Source organism: Sphaerodactylus townsendi, linkage group LG16 (assembly GCF_021028975.2).
Source record: "Sphaerodactylus townsendi isolate TG3544 linkage group LG16, MPM_Stown_v2.3, whole genome shotgun sequence".
NCBI lineage: Eukaryota > Metazoa > Chordata > Lepidosauria > Squamata > Sphaerodactylidae > Sphaerodactylus > Sphaerodactylus townsendi.
In genome coordinates, this window is record NC_059440.1 from 15152254 (window position 1) to 15169721 (window position 17468).

The window sequence follows — 17468 nt, forward strand, 5'->3', positions numbered from 1 at the left end:
GAACAGAAGAATTGGAGCATATGCAGTTTGCTGCGAGCTTTTAAACCCTCCTTTCCATATGCACACCACACCCCCATTACTAATGAACATAGTCAGGCCATGCTGATGGCACTACTTACCAGCTGGTACTCTTGTATGCCAGTGGCCCTTTGAACCCTTCCGCACCTGCAAAATAACGCACTTTCAATCCACTTTTAATCCACTTCCAGCTGTATTTTACAGTGACAAATAGCAAAATCCACTTGCAAACAATTGTGAAAGAGGATTGAAAGTGCATTATTCTGCATGTGCGGAAGGGGCCAAGATTTGTGTATATGGAGATGCTGTAGTGGAAGATCTATCTCAGCAGTGGCGTAGGAGGTTAAGAGCTCGTGTATCCAATCTGGAGGAACCGGGTTTGATTCCCAACTCTGCCGCCTGAGCTGTGGAGGCTTATCTGGGGAATTCAGAGTAGCCTGTACACTCCCACACACGCCAGCTGGGTGACCTTGGGCTAGTCACAGCTTTTCGGAGCTCTCTCAGCCCCACCTACCTCACAGGGTGTTTGTTGTGAGGGGGGAAGGGCAAGGAGATTGTAAGCCCCTTTGAGTCTCCTGCAGGAGAGAAAGGGGGGATATAAATCCAAACTACTCCTCCTCCTCCTCCTCCTCCTCCTCCTCCTTCTTCTTCTTCTTCTTCTTCTGTCTTATCCTGTCCTTCGCACTCCGAACTGAGGGGCATATTTTTGTTTAAGCTTTTAACAGGGCAGAATTTGTTATCCGATCTAGATAAACTGGTTTTCTGTTATCTGATACCAATTCCTTGACTACTTATAGATGAGATTGAATGTTTGTCTGTACAGGGAGGAAAGGTAGCATGGAAAAGTAGCATTTCAGGGGAACAACTAGGGCACATCTTTACACCCTGCTAATTTATTGTGCTAGATGTATTCATGCAGGCATCTAAGGAAACTGCATGACTCCACTCTGAGACAGTTGGCTTTTACTCTCTTTGCAACAGTCCAAATGCTTTCTGCCCAAAATCAGAAGACGCCCCAGGACTGAACTTTGGTTCTCCAAAAGGGGGATTCCTACAAGAATGTTAAAACTGATTTATTTGATCAGGCTGAGGGAGTGAAAACAGGGCCTGTGTGATTTGTGGAAAGCTTCTGCGATGTCTGCACTCTGCCGGGTTGGAGAAATTGGTTTAAGGATGCTGAGGTTGATTTATCGCGGGATAAAATATATGTTTGTTGTGCTTTGAAAAGAGCGGTTTGCTATGCTAAACATCTATTCAGCATGACTTTTAGTGAGCTTACATTTTTTGCACTTCTAAAAAAGTTACAGATTTTATGGTGGCTGATATTTATTGGTTAAAAGATCTAGATGTGTTTTGTGAATGTGTGAATACTAGAGAGCTAGCGTGGCGTAGTGGTTAAGAGCATGTGCACTCCAATCTGGGGAACCGGGTGCAGGCGCACTCTAATCTGGGGAACCGGGTTTGATTCCCCACTCTGCCACTTGAGCTGCGGAGGCTTGTCTGGTGAACTAGATTAGCTTGTGCACTCCAACGTAGCTGGGTGACCTTCACAGGCGACGCACCTTCACAGGCGAGTCACAGTTCTTCGCAGCTCTTCAGCCACACCTTCCTCACAGGGTGTTTTGTTGTGAGGGGGGAAGGGAAAGGAGATAGTAAACCCCTTTGAGTCTCCCTACAGAAGAGAAAGGGTGGATATAAATCCAAACTCTTCTTCTTCTAGATGAGCACTAGGAATGAAGCGAAGCATTCTACAAGATGGTCCAGCATGTGATGGATGAGGTTCCAATTCTACTTAGTTCTTGTTGAAAAGGGTACAGCCCAAGGTCACCCAGCAGGAATGTAGGAGTGGGAAAACAAATCTGGTTCATCAGATAAGAATCGGCCGCTCAGGTGGAGTGAGGGATCAAACCTGGTGCTCCAGATTAGATCCCACCTGCTCTTAACCACTACATTACGCTGGCTCTCAAGGAAGACGGGGGAAACTGGGAGGTGCACAGACGCATCACCATGTTATGGAAAGCGGCAAGCGGCGGGGGGGGGCACTTCCTAGTGGCATCCAAACCCAGGAACACAACCTGTGTGTAAGTGACCTTAGTAATTACATCCAAAGTCACTGCTATCATGGCTGCCTTTGAGAAATCACACAGGAGGTCAGGAGTTTTCAGACTCTTTGTGTTTGGAAACACTAGGCTCAGTTTGGAATAGGGTTTCAAGTTTCCATGTTGGCTCTAGAAATATCCCAGATTTACAACAGATCTCCACATTACAGAGGCCCCTTCCGCCCATGCAGGATAATGCACTTCCAATCCACTTTCCATGCACTTTGCAGCGATGCGGAATAGCAAAATCCACTTGCAAACAATTGTGAAAGTGGATGGAAAGTGCATAATTCTGCAGATGTGAAAGGGACCAGAGATTAGTTCCCTTGGAGAAAATGGCTACCTCAGAGGGTGTGCTCTTTGCAGGCATGCAGCTGCAATGGAGACATCTGAGGCAGCTTGTCCTGAGTGGCGCCATTGCAGTCACATGGGGAGGCGGGCCCGGGGCATGCGGGGGATGCTGGGGCAGGGTGTGTCAGGGTGGGGAGGGCGCACACAGGCAGTTCATGCCCCGGGCGCAGTTCCCCCTCCATTCGTCACTGGCTCTATGGCATTATGGAACCTGCTGAGATTCCTCCCCTCCCCAAATTCTCCCCTCTCCATGTTCCAACCCCAAATCTCCAGAGTTGGCCACCAAGGTTAGATCAAACTTTCTGTTTATGAAGGAACTGTCTATTTACAACATATTATCTGGAGAACAGGGCAGGTGCCTTCAATAATAAAGCACTTCTTCTATTCTAAAGCATGCATACAGATGTACTGTGATTTTGCCAAACTTTGGTTTGGTTCTGCAACTTTCAAGCAGATTCTGCTACTTTTCTGTAGAATGTAGCACTGGTTGGCTGTCACCCATAACATCACACCGAAACATCTAAATTTCCTTCCAAAACAGTTTTTTCAAATGAAGGAATGGATTTAATTTTTTTTAGAATGTCTGCACATGAGCTTTAAATGCATAGGTGTATTCAGATTCATCACTACTTTTGATAAAAGCAGAACATCGCCTCAAAAATGGCAGAAATAATTTTTTTTAAAAAAATTACTTTCCAATTTACAGTCTCTGGGACCTGGTGTATAAAAGTGTGGAGAAAGAGGGGAAGATCTAATCCTTGTGCAAGGAAAAAAACACACTGACTACTTTTCTTAAAAGTAGGGTTTATGCAGTTAGTATTTTCCAGGAAATGTCCTTTTTTTTTCTTTTTGCAAACGGTTGCTGAATAATCTTTTTCAACCAATCAGAAGCTAGGAGTCCTGAGCAACAAGGGGGCTGGATTCGTGACCAAGAAGTCAAGCCGACTCTGGATCAGAACAGAAGCAACGTTCTACACTGATCTTCTCCCTTGCGTAGATCTTCCCAAACTCCTGGGGGTGTGGAATGACTAGACTTCAATGCCTTCCAGCTTTGGCAATATCTACAGGAAATGCATGTAATAATCAGGAAGTCAGTTTCCTGCAAGAAGAATAAATGAAGTTTGTGCTGTGTTTTTAGCCTCCCTTCTAATTGGACATTCTCCACTTCCTTGGAAGGCTCAATGTATCAGTTTGGCCCTTTCTGCACGAGTCTGCCTTAAACATTTGCAACACGTTTTCAATCCCCTCCTTTACCACAATGTTTACACTTTCCCCTCGAAACAATTAACGGTTGCCCTGAGGTGTGCCCCCCCCCACCATTATCTACTAAGAAATTCCTGTATGTTTAGAACCTCTTTCCTTGCAAGTTCTACAAGGCAATCCTGAAACAGAACTTACAAGATAAAGTTGTTGGGATGTTGCAAGTGTCTGTCACAACTCAGTTATAAAAGAGTTAAATCAGTGGTGGGATCCAAAAATTTTAGTAACAGGTTCCCATGGTGGTGGGATTCAAACTGTGGCGTAGCGCCAATGGGGGGGGCTGGGCGGGGCACGACAGGGGCGTGGCCAGGCATTCCAGGGGCGGGGCATTCCTGGGTGGGGCGCTGTGGCAGGGACGCGATCGCTGTGCTGGTCCTTGGGCGGGAAAGCGAATGCATGCAGGCGCAGGCTGCCACACACGCCGGTGCACCTCCTGCTAGACTGCTTCAAGTTCTGCGCGCTACTGCTGAGAGGAGGGGCGTAACTAAGGCAAAAATCACGTGGCAAAATCACCAATTAGTAACCCCCCCTCAGCACACACAAATAATTAGTAACCTATTCTCGGGAACCTGTGAGAACCTGCTGGATCCCACCTCTGAGTTAACTGGATCCCACCTCTGAGTTAACTGTAAACAAGTTGCTGGAGTCACTGTAACTGTAAACAAGTAACTGTAAACAAGTTGCTGAAGTCACTGTTTATGACCTCATCTATTGATTAGCTATGGATCAGTCAGATAGCCATTGCTTACATGTTAGTCTGCGCGTACATCTGAAGTTATAAAGTTTACACTGGGAGGCAGGCAGGGGGACAGTCCTGACCAGCTCTTTGCTTACGTATTACCGGAGTATGCCTTTGGAAGAGATGGGCGGGCCAATTCACTTACAATTAACAACTAGGGGTGGTTTTATTCCATTTTATTTATTTTATTTTATTAAATTTAATATTCCACCCTGTCCTAGTCAAAGCTGGGCTCAGGGCTGATTGCATACACAGCTTAATCATTTGAATTTTCTGCATCATGCGCCAAAATTCCTGGGATAGGGTGGGAATCAGTCACCCCACACGTTCATCTGTCTGCTGCCATTACATTCCCAGCCAGGGCACGGGACGGCATCTGGTTGACCGGTCAGTAGTTTATGTCTGCAATCTTCTATTGTAATAAATTTAAGTGGAGGGGAGAAACAAATGTGCGCGTTCAGGGAATCCCTCTCCAGACTTTTAAGCGAAGCACATGCCGATGGTGATAACATGTGGAACTTCCATGATTTATGCTCTTGTAAAAATCAATAACCGAGGCTTCCTTCTTCATGTGGGCCTTTCATCTAAGTAAAGCGAGAGATTGCATATCAAAGGCCTCAGCACCGGCCACTTTAGATTTATTAGTAAATCCATTGAAAAAACATTTCCAGAGAAATAAATCTCAGCCGCCTGACTTCCTCCTATTCTTTACTTATCCCCTGTATTGATTTTTGTCTGGAAGATTTAAACCTCTCAATTTGTTTTATGAGACGTTGGTCGGACAGATGACAAGGGGGGGTGGGATAAAAGACCGTCTGTTTCCCTTTGCTGTTTTAAAAGTGGAATAAAAAAAACACACAGCGTTTTCTTTTGATCCGTCTCCTGCTCTTGGCTTGGGAAGGAGGGGTACTTCTGACAAGGGATTTTTAGATCAACGCTCTGGGGATTTTCACGGACACTGATAAGCCCCCCACAAAGATGTCACTCGGCAGGATCTGACGTGTAACAAGATGTTGCTAAATATATTTAGCCCACGGGACGCTAAACGGGGTAGACGGTTAGTAATGGAATGCAGGGCCTTCCTGCACTTTATTAGAAAAACAAAATGGTGACTTTGCAAATTTCTTTAGTGTCCCAGTGCCTTGAAGTTGGAAATTAGTTTGGAGGCCTCTACTGTGTTCATCTGAACATTCTGTCACAGATGAACTCAACAACCTTTAGGAAATGTAGAACAGGCAGAATAATGCACTTTCAATCCACTTTCAATGCACTTTGCAGCTGGATTTTACCGTGCGGAATAGCAAAATCCACTTGCAAACAATTGTGAACATGGATTGAAAGTGCGGAAGGGGCCTTAGGGTAAGGTGACCAGATTTTTACTCCTGTAACGCAGGGCGCGCGCACCGCAGGAACACACTGCCTTTTGTGGCGCTCCCCGGTCAGGAAACAGGGAAGCGCCCCAGAAAGCAGTGTGGCAGCGCAGGAGGCGCACGCGGCCGCAGGAGCGCATTGCCTAATCGGGACAATTTAAAAACCCCGCGGGACGCGGGACACATTGCGGAAAAGCGTGAGTGTCCCGCCAAAAGCGGGACTGCTGGTCACCTTACCTTAGTGAGAAGGTGTTTGCTAAGATCACCAAGTTGGAATATTCCTGGGGATGTGGGGATGGAGCTCAGGATTGTACAGTTGAGGGCAGAGGTCTCCGCTAGGAGTGCCAAGCCCCAGGTAGGGGGATACCCAACCCTCATGCTCCCATTGTCTGCCACTGCACCGGGGGGGGGGGTGTTTAAAAAAAGCAGTGTCGCCAGCATGACATTGGCAGGAAAACTGCCAGAGATGCTACCACAGTATTTCTTCAGAGCTCGAAACTGAGCTTAGCAACTCTCATTATCTTCGGAAGCATTAGAAGAAGAGCTTCACTTACCCCAAAGCCCTTCTGCCTGAAATGTCCAAGATGAAAGGCCCACAATCGCATGATTGTGGAATGTATTTTATGCGGCAGGATACCTTTGCTTTGCACAGTGCAAGGGATTTTCTGACCTGTGAAACGGGGATGGTATCACCTCATCTATGTGCCATGCTCCTTGTAGGAAACATGTGAGGAGCGAAATGAAAGTCCATATTTCCATTGCCCCTTTGGTATCTATAAAGATATTTATACCCCCCTTTTTTCACTGATGGGGATCAAAAGTGGCTTACAACACCATTTCCCTTTTTGGGTTACCTTCACTACAGTGACCTTGTGAGGTAGGTTAGGCTGAGAGAGAGATTGATTGGCCCAGGACCATTCGGCAAGAATTCATGGCAGAGTGGGAATTTGAACCCATGTCTTCAGACTCTTGTCTGAAACACTAACCACTATACCCGTGGTGGCGAACCTTTGGCACTCCAGATGTTATGAACTGCAATTCCCATTAACTAGTGAAAGGTTCTGGTGGCCATGCTGGCAGGAGCTGATGGGAATTGTAGTCCATAACATCTGGAGTGCCAAAGGTTCGCCACCACTGCACTATACCATGCTGCAGTGGCATAGCTACCAGTGGATGGGAGGGGGGGCCAAGGAAGGGCAGAATGCGGGGGCAGCGTGGGGGCCCATGGGGGCAGGAAACTCAGAGTCCACCCCAGGCTCCATTTTCCCCAGCTATGCCTCTGCCATGCTGGCTTGACATGTGATAATGGAAGGTACTTCTCGTCTGTGCAAGAAACTCTGTACGCGCTTCTCTGTTCAGACTGCCAGAGGGCTATTCTGGCTTTTACAGCATAATCCTCAATGTACTCAGGTGTTGAGAGCCCGGCAACAGATGCCAGAGTTTGAAGAGAGAATTATAACTGCAAATAGGACCTTCACGTCCCCCACCACACAGCTGAGAAAATAAGTTGGCTGCTGAGAAAATAAGTGGACTGTTCAAGGAAATAGAGCATTCTTCTGGATCCCCGAAGCTAACTGCTGTTTGTTTTGGTCTCTTTTGCCGTGGGTGGCCAGTATCTTGAAACAGACCATGTCCGGGACATTCAAAAGCACCCTTGACCTGTACAACTGGGCTTATGTGCTGGTGCAGAGGACTGTAAACCCACATTTCCCCATCTTCCTACCCTTGAGGCATGCTTGCATTTGTAGGTTCAAAACTGGGTGCACATCTCACTTTGCAGTGATCAAATTTTGTTACAAATTTTGAGATGCGCTCTTGCTGTGCTTATGTTCAACTCAGTTCTGTGCGTGCCTCCTTATTGGGAAGGTTTGATCACACTGAGTGTAGAGACTCAGTAGAATTCAACAGGCTCAGAAGAGCAACTCAGCGAGAGATATAACAGGAAGCCTCCTGATGGTGAATAATTAGGCTGTGGTTGTTACTTCCACTCAATCGTATCTCATGTGACAAAACTGTCGACTGTGAAGGAAGCTAATTGGAAGGAAGAAAGGCCAGACGCTTCAAATGTTAAAGGTGCTGGACTATCATTGGAGAGACCCAGGTTCAAATCCAACCGTAAAGGTGACTGGATCACCTCACCTATCTTACAGACTTTCTCTGAGGGTAACATTAAGGAGAGAATCTTTAATGCTACTCTAATTCCGCACACGCAAAATAATGCGTTTTAAAACCACTTTCACAACTGTTTGCAAGTGGATTTTGCCATTCCGCACAGCTTCAAAGAGCACTGAAAGCAGTTTGAAAGTGCATTATTCTGCATGTGCGGAATGAGCCTAAGTTCCTTAAAAGAAAGGCAGGATAAAAATGTTTACCTAATGCCAGAGAAATACCTCATGCAAAGATGCAACAGGCAAACTCCTCTAAACGCAGGTAGTCTTCCTAGGTCTCCAAACTGGAAGTGATTAATTCACATAATGTGCAGACCCACAACAGATATAACTGCTGACTAGAATGAGCAGGTACTCATGCAGGGAAGCAGCTTCCTCTGCGGGTGGGCGTGTACTCACCAGAACCTTTCACTAGTTAATTTGTGTATTCCCTGAAGTACCCTGGCACACAAGATACATGGTCTGGATTACTACTTCAGGCTAAGAAACAAAAACAAAATAGCACAGGAATAACAAGTCTGCCCCTTACAATGAAACCTACACAGCAACTTGAGAAACCAGGCAAAAGATGAATGATTGTATTCCTCATTCATTCATTTACCAATCTGTGTGTATAATTTTGCAACACAAAATATGCCATTTACGCGGAGCGCGCTTGCATTTTCTTTTGTGCGGGAAAGCAAAAGGCATTTGTCACATGTTCTAGGGGGAAATCAGCAATTGTGGCGGCACTTTGAAAGCTCAATCACAGAATGTTAAAATTGCCCATTTTAAAAGGAAAAATTGCGCATATTTTTCTATCGAGAATGTGCTTGAATTTTGACTTTTAAAAATACAGAGTTCTGTCAAGGCAAAGGAGTGTCACACTTTATAGGATCATAGGGTGAAATTTGCTTGGAAGTAAATATCTAGCATCTGTTTGTGTGGAAACTTTTCTCCTTGAGCCGTCAAAGAAATGCAAGTCTGGGGTTTGACATACTTACTTACCTTAAACGATATTGCTTTAATGGGCAACTGGTCACAACAGCTTCACAATGATTTATTTTTTATTTATTTTATTGGATTTTATATCCTGCTCTTCCCGACCTAATGGCCAGGCTCACAGCGGCTAACAAAGTTAAGAAATGCATCAATAAAATCAATCAGCACAATGAAAATGCCCGCATTACAACCCAATCACCCCCCTTTATGTTAAATTACTTCCGACAAACATTTTGCAACTAACAATGCAATCCTTTGATCGTTATCAATTAGCCACATCTGATTCAGTCTCTGCAAGGAAACATATGATTTATAAAATATAAATTTCCCTAAAAATTTCTTCCCCAAAACCTTTAAAAGCAGCAGAACGAAAGAATGTGTTCCAAAGTCTCAATTTGATCATCCCCACACTGGTTAAAAAGTAAACTAATCAAGATACGGTAACTGATCACAACAGCTGTAATGGGTGATAATGTAAAATCCTTAATTTTGCTACACTGCTTAATTCCTGTGATGGCTGAAAAATACCTTGGATACTGCAGCCACAGTTCTTAACAAATTCTAATTGAGAAGTTTGAGGCTGAAGTCTCCTTTTGAGATTCTTAGATTTTTAACTTAGGAACAAAAACCTAGCTCAGAAAGAAAAAGAGCCATGAAGGCGTAGTGAGTTCGTTCGTTCGTTCGTTCGTTCGTTCGTTCGTTCCTCCTTCCTTCCTTCCTTCCTTCCTTCCTTCCTTCCTTCCTTCCTTCCTTCCTTCCTTCCTTCCTTCCTTCCTTCCTTCCTTCCTTACTTACTTCCTTACTTACTTACTTACTTACTTACTTACTTACGACTCTGTCTTTCTCCCCAGTGGGGATCCAGAGCAGCTTCCATCATTCTCATCCCATCCATTTTATCTTCACAACAACCCTACAAGGTAGGTTAGGCTAAGAACATGTGACTGGATCAAGGTCCCCCAGTAAACTTTCATGGCAGAATGGCAGTTTGAACCACAGTCTCCCAGATTCTAGTCTGACCTACTAACCATTAAATCATCTGTCTCTGTTCAGCAGCAGGTAGGCACACCTGGTGAAAGCAAGAGGTGAAAGGAAAGAGAAATAGGGGGCTGGAAGAGGAAAGGTAAAGAAGTGAACTAAAGAAACAAGTAGCTATTAAACTACTTGTTAAAGCTATTAAAGAGTGCCTCAGTTAATCCAAGGACCCTGAACCACCTCATTGAAGACATTACACTACAGCTACATTACGCATAAACATCTAAGAGTTTAGTGGTCACCACTGTATATTTTATACAGCTGGTCTGTGACGATAATAAACATCCATCTATCCATCTATCCATCTATCTATCTATCTATCCATCCACCCACCCACCCACCCACCCACCCATCTATCCATCTATCCATCTATCTATCTATCTATCTATCTATCTATCTATCTATCTATCTATCTATCTATCTATCTATCTATCTATCTATCTATCTATCTATCTATCTATCTATCTATCTATCTATCTATCTATCTATCTATCTATCTATCTATCTATCTATCTATCTATCTATCTATCTATCTATCTATCTATCTATCAAGAGTTTAGTAAGAAACCCAAAAACATTCCTTGGGGAAACTCCAGCCTAGAAGAGGGTCTCTGGGTCAGACGAATGAAGGAAACCTCTGTTTAAGGAAAGAGCTGTAAGAGGAAAGCTGTTTTTAAAAAAATATTTAATAGGCCCCCTGCAGCTAAAGTGTAAAACTGGCAGGGAGATTAGTGTGTTGAGATGAAGTAACCTTCACCTCATAAATCATATGGGAAATTGACTTTGCTTGCTTGTGCTGAAGCTAGACATTAGGTAGAGACTTAAGGCATCTTTGCGCCCACTCAGCTACATATTAATGTGGACTAGCAATCCACACTAACTCTATGGTTTGGCTATAGAGTTTTAAGTGAACACTGTAGTGTTGCTGGCGATACACACATCACTTCCAGTTGCACGGGAAGTGACATCACTGCTTCAGGATGCTGGAAGATGCTCCCTCCCCACTATCCCACCATTCTTCTTTTCTCCTGCTGCCCAGCTAAGTGGCCCGCTGGAGGTGGGAGATCTCTTGCTGAAAAATGGCAACCCCATTTCGAGAATGTGCTTGAATTTCTGAGTAGTAATTTAATTTTTGCACCACCTGAGGAAATTTGTCAAGAGTGCCACAAAGAGCAATGCTAAACAAGTAGACTCAATATCATACCCAGGAGTATTCCACGGGGATAATTCTCATGAAAGTGTTCTTAGGGTTGCCCTGTAAATCCACAAATCACCTAAAACGTTTGTAGAACATTTTGGATCCCCTCCCATGTTTACCACAATGCTTGTTTGCTTTCACCTCCTTCAAATGTTTTGTGGCCACCATGAGGATTTTTTTTTCTCTTTTGGGGGGGTTATTTGTAGAAATGATGCTTTAAAAAAATTAAAACACATTAATTTCAAACAAATTAAAATGTACATACAGATAACATAATAATCACAAAAAAATGTTTACATAGTTATTCCCTAAACAGGATTACTCAATAACATTCATTATCGTCCTTCTATATAGTTGACTACACCATCCGTCTAACATAACAACATTATAATGAGAAAAAAGACAGATACAGTATGACTATTCTTATAGAAAACTATTCTGACGTCTTAGGAGCAGCAGTGGCATAGGAGGTTAAGAGCTCGTGGATCTAATCTGGAGGAACCGGGTTTGATTCTCCGCTCTGCCGCCTGAGCTGTGGAGGCTTATCTGGGGAATTCAGATTAGCCTGTACACTCCCACACATGCCAGCTGGGTGACCTTGGGCTAGTCACAGCTTCTCGGAGCTCTCTCAGCCCCACCAACCTCACAGGGTGTTTGTTGTGAGAGGGGGAGGGCAAGGAGATTGAGTCTCCTACAGGAGAGAAAGGGGGGATATAAATCCAAACTCTTCTTCTTCTTCTTCTTAGCAATGTTTACTACTCTAAGGATTAATTCAAGAAATATGAGAAATTAATTTAATTTAATTAATTTAATTTAAGAAATTAATTTAAGCAACATAAGAAACACTTAACACTATTACAGAAAATTACAAATGCTAATAATGATCGTTAACACGATCAAGTTTTGCTATGGCAGACTAGTATTGAATTTATCCCAAACATATTTTTTTGTAGAAATGATGTTTCATAGTGTCTTTGATTCTCTGTTGTAATTGCGGGTTTACTCATGAGTAAATCTGCAGGAAGAAAAGCATTGCTTCATGTAATCACGGGTTCACTTGTGAGTACATTTAAGAGAAAATGTAAGAGAAAATGTAAGGGTAAGACATTGTAAGGCCGTTTCCGCACAAATGCGGAAGCAGCTGGGTCGGCGTACTCGACGCCGACCCGACGACGCTGGGACCGTTTGCATGAACGGTACGACGGCACCGCAGGGATGACGGCACCGTCGCCCGGCCGGGACGACGGCACTGCAGAGTACCGTCGCCCGACTGACCCGGCATGTCCCCGAGCCTCTGGTGCATCGCCGAGGCCTGAGGACACGCCCCCCCGGCCCTGCGTGCCTGCTCCAGCGTCGCAGGGCAGGGGGCGTGTCCCCAGGCCTCGGCGACGCGCCGGAGGCCCGGGGACAAGGTAAGTGCAGGGAGGGAGTGGGGGCCGTTCGCACGGCAGCGGCTTCCAGCCGGCGTTTCCAGAAAAGTGCGCTTCCCCGAAGCGCGCCAAGCCTGGAAAAACATTTCAATGCTCACGAGTGGCCCGAGGCCGGCGCGCAAGGGCGGCTTGTGACTGCGGCTGCAAAGCAGCAGCGCTGTAATGAATAACTGGCAGCCTGTGGTGGCGTTTTTGCCGTCCCAGGCGCCATATATTCCGCTTTCACACGTCTTGAAGCGGGCCCTAAGAAATGCAACGGTGAGTAAGAGAACAGTAAAAAATGCTGGAAAATGGAGGGGTGGGGGGCTAAAGATCAGGAAAAAATGGCCTGAGGGAAAAGTTGAGCCAGGGCACAGAGGTATGGAAAACAAATGTGGGAGAGATAGACCATTTTAAAAATAATCACACACCGAGAGAAGACGGCTTGAAAACGTTTCAGATAAAAGAATCGTTATAAAAAGGGTCTCCGGAAAAAAAAGTTTTCAGGCTGGAAACGAAACATTTCCCAAAGCCAAAGTGAGAAAAACAGCATTTAAAATTCCATGGAAGAAATGTTTCATTTCCTGCCTGGAAGCCTCTTAACAGTTGTGTGCAGCAAGGGCCTTAGTCTTTTGTGTAAATCTAGCTTTTAAATTTCCCCAGTAATGTCAGGTATAGGAGCGGTTGCCGAACCGAACAAAATTCACTTTTTGAAAATCAGTGACCGCAGATGATGTGGAAAATTGCTATCAAATTTAATTACTACATGCTGTGTCAGAACAGATCTCTCTCTCTCTCTCTCTCTCTCTCTCTCTCTCTCTCAATGTTACTTCTATCCTTCTACAGATGGATGGTATCGGTATTTAATTGTTGAACTCTCTCTCTGTCTCTTCATGGATGACCTTCTTCTCCCAACCCCTCTGCCAGTGATTTTTGTAACACTTTGGCCCACAAAGAAACCTTCTCACCTCCTGGAGGAGGAAACACACAGCCAGATCCATGGGCCTCTCTTTTACACAGAAAAGTTGTGTGCTGTCCAACAGAGTGGAGCCCTATCTACAATATAAAATGGCCTTGAAGTGCCAGATTTATTTAGCAGCTGGAATGTTTTCCCTTCCTTCCCTGTGTTTTGTTGCATGTGTCAGATCATCAGATGTAGGAATCGGCCCTTTGTAACTTTGCTTGTTTTTTTTGCTAGATGATTCCTACTTCTCTGTGCGCATGGAATTCTATTTATGCGGACAGTATTTCAGAACGATAAAGGAAACTGGAACCACAGAATCCTTTGTGAAAGTATTTGATAATGGAGTCAATTTTTAATTGCACATCATTGTGTACTGTGACAGGTATTATTGTTGTTGTTATTATTATTATTATTATTATTATTATTATTATTATTATTATTATTATTATTATTATTATTATTATTATTATTATTATTGGATTTGGTATACCACCCAATCCGGGCAGGGTACAATAACAACAAACAGGTAAAATACATCAAATCCAACCATACAGGTTAAAATACAGTAATCACAGTTAAAAACCCTTTTAAAACAGTAGCAGCAACATAACCTATAAACCAATACTATAGTGGCGTCCGGCACTCTCAGTCTCCCAGGAGGGGACTGACCAATCGCTAAGGTGGTACATAGATGGTACATGGGGCATCAGGTACAAGTTTGTACACAGGTAGGATACACGTGTTTAAATAAATAATAAAATAAATACCCAATTGACACATGACCAAATAGAACAGTCCTGTAAGGGGACATTTCCAAGATGAGTCAAATGGGCCATTGGTCCCAGCTAGGATTGCACACTCTCATGTGGAAAATTCCTGGAGATTTTTAGTCAGTGGCTGAGGAGTTTGGGAAGAAAAAGGAACTCAGTGGAGATATGATGTCACTCTAGGACTTCCATTTCCCCCAGACTCCATGGTATACCATAGACTTTGCCATCCAAATCTGCCAGAAGGCTATGCAAGATGACTGGTTTAAGGATGATTTAGGACTAATGGGCCTGTATATTGCTACTGAACCTCCTAAACGTGTACATTTTGTGCCACAAATCCCCTGAGTGATCTTCTTCAAAGGAAAGTGACATTTCAAAGCTCCTCTGGATTTTTCACGACTTATGGAGAAGCAACATGGCCTTGAGCTTTTGTTTTAAAGGCAAAATATGCAAGGAACAAATGTGGAGAGCGAGAATGTTGGCAAGAATTCCGCATCATTTTCCACCTGCCTGTGCTTACTGCACCAAGAGAGCCAATAATGGTTAAGAGCAGGTGGATTCTTATCTGGATAACTGGGTTTGATTCCCCACTCCTCCACCTGAGCAGCAGAGGCTTATCTGGTGAACCAGATGTGTTTCCGCACTCCTAAGTATTTGCTAGGTGACTTTGGACTAGTCACAGTCCTTCGGAACTCTCTCAGCCCCACCTACCTCACAAGGTGTCTGTTGTGGGGAGAGGAAGGGAAAAGAGCTTGTAAGCCACCTTGTGTCTCCTTATAGGAAAGAAAGATGCAATATAAATCCAAAGTCCTCCTCCTCCTCCTCTCCTTCTAGTTTGCATCGCTGTCCTGCCCTGACTTTCCAAGGGGACTTTGGTGAAGCAGCCAAGGGGAAAAGGGTTAAAATGTGAAATGAATTTCTCCAACAATTAAAATTCTTTAGCCCTCAGCTTTTCCTAATTCGACAGCTCCACAGTTAATAAATCAGCCAGCTGGGGGGGGGGGGGGGGCATGATAACAGCCGGCGACCAAGGAAGGCTAAATCTACGAGGTGCGGGTTGACGCAAAAATGAAAAGATCATACCAGCGACCCAACTTTACACTGGAGGGGTAGGGGGTGGGGTGCAATCCCTTAATTTGAGTCCAGCATCTCAGCTAAAAGGCCATTGCTTGCCTGGATGGAGGATTCTAATGGGTATTTTCATATCTCCAGCAGTTCATTTCTTTTTAGTTTTTAAGGAGGTGCTGATAAAGAGAGGAGATAAAAGAAGCCAAGTGACCAGAAACAGGCAGTTGTGAGGGTGTGTGTTTTTCCCTTGAGTGCTATGAAAGTGGTATTAATACCCCAATGTGCACTTGTCTCTTAAACCAAAGGCACTCAACGAAACACTCTGTGTGACCTGAGTTAGGTCAGGGGTCTCTCACCTCAACTCATGGTACATATAACATAGGCGTCTCTAATTTCCGAGCATTGGGGGGGGGGGCAGTTTCTGCTTGCAAGGGAAACCCACTGTGAAGCACACAGCAGCAAGGTAAGCACTGCATGCATAAATGGCCAAGCTGAAACGCCCATTGGGAGCTGCTTGTCTTACTCCAGGAACATTAAGTGCTGTATTCATAGGATGGTCAACCTCCAGGTGGGGCCTGCCTATCTATCTATCTATCTATCTATCTATCTATCTATCTATCTATCTATCTATCTATCTATCTATCTATCTATCTATCTATCTATCTATCTATCTATCTATCTATCTATCTATCTATCTATCTATCTATCTATCTATCTATCTATCTATCTATCTATCTATCTATCTATCTATCTATCTATCTATCTATCTATCTATCTATCTATCATCTACCTACCTGCCTGCCTGCCTGTCTGTCTGTCTGCCTGCCTGCCTGCCTGCCTGCCTGCCTATCTATCTATCTATTTATTAGATTTAGTATACCACCCTATCCCCGGAGGGCTAGAGATCTCCTAGAATTACAGCTGATATCCAGAATACTAAAATAAGTTTCCCCTGGGAAAAATGACAGGTGAAGTCCCTCCCCTCTTAAAACCCTGCTGTCCCAAGACTCCCCCCCCCCAATCTCCCTGAACTTCCCAACCCAGTATGGTCAACCCTCTGTGATCAATACTTTCTCTGGCCAAGCAGCAGACTTTTTAAAAAGCATGACAACAGAACCATGGGTCCTCAGATGCTGAGGAGACAGACAGATAAATATTGGAAGGAAGGAAGGAAGGAAGGAAGGAAGGAAGGAAGGAAGGAAGGAAGGAAGGAAGGAAGGAAGGAAGGAAGGAAGGAAGGAAGGAAGGAAGGAAGGAAGGAAGGAAGGAAGGAAGGAAGAAGGAAGAGGGAAGGGAAAGGAGGAAGGGGAAGGGAAGGGGAAGGAAAGGGAAGGAAGGAAGGAAGGAAGGAAGGAAGGAAGGAAGGAAGGAAGGAAGGAAGGAAGGAAGGAAGGAAGGAAGGAAGGAAGGAAGGAACTGCTGCTGAATGCTAAAATTCAGGCACAATCAGCACACGGTGGGAGCAATGGAGTTATATCTACTGGCCCCATTCTTTCCTTCCACACCTCCATTGGCTCTTCTGCAGTGCATCTACATCTATCCCAGCTATGCCAACCAGGCCCGGCAATCAGCAGGAGACTGGGAGGTGGTGTGAGATATGGAGGCGGCAGAGGCGGAGTGAGTGGAAGCACTGTGCCCCTGCCACAGTGCTGCCTGCCCCTGCCCTACCCCGGAACGCCCCCACCACGCCTCCTCCGCCGCTCTTCCCAAGGAGATGCACCCCACCCTGTCCCATTGGCGCTATGCCTCTGGGAGGTGGCCATCAGCAATAGTGCGACATCTCTTCCATCTTAGGCTCATTCCGCACATGCAGAATAATGCACTTTCAAACTGTTTTCAGTGCTCTTTGAAGCTGTGCGGAATGGCAAAACCCACTTGCAAACAGTTGTGAAAGTGGTTTGACAACGCGTTATTTTGCGTGCGCAGAAGGGGCCTTAGAATCATAGAATCATAGAGTTGGAAGAGACCCCAAGGGCCATCAAGTCCAACCCCCTGCTGACTTAGCTTAGATTACAATCATTGAGATGTCAGCTCTGCAGCT

At 44.7% G+C, this 17468-nt stretch overlaps 1 protein-coding gene across 1 annotated transcript in view; it reads right to left on the reverse strand.

Annotated features, from left to right (window-relative positions):
• LOC125445518 (basic proline-rich protein-like) overlaps positions 1 to 17468 on the reverse strand; it is an 82384-nt gene that overhangs the window by 23442 nt on the left and 41474 nt on the right. Inside the window, exon 7 of the mRNA XM_048518601.1 lies at positions 12745 to 12889. Within this exon, the coding sequence (XP_048374558.1) occupies positions 12745 to 12889 (145 nt within the window). The remainder of the gene's footprint in view (positions 1 to 12744; positions 12890 to 17468) is intronic.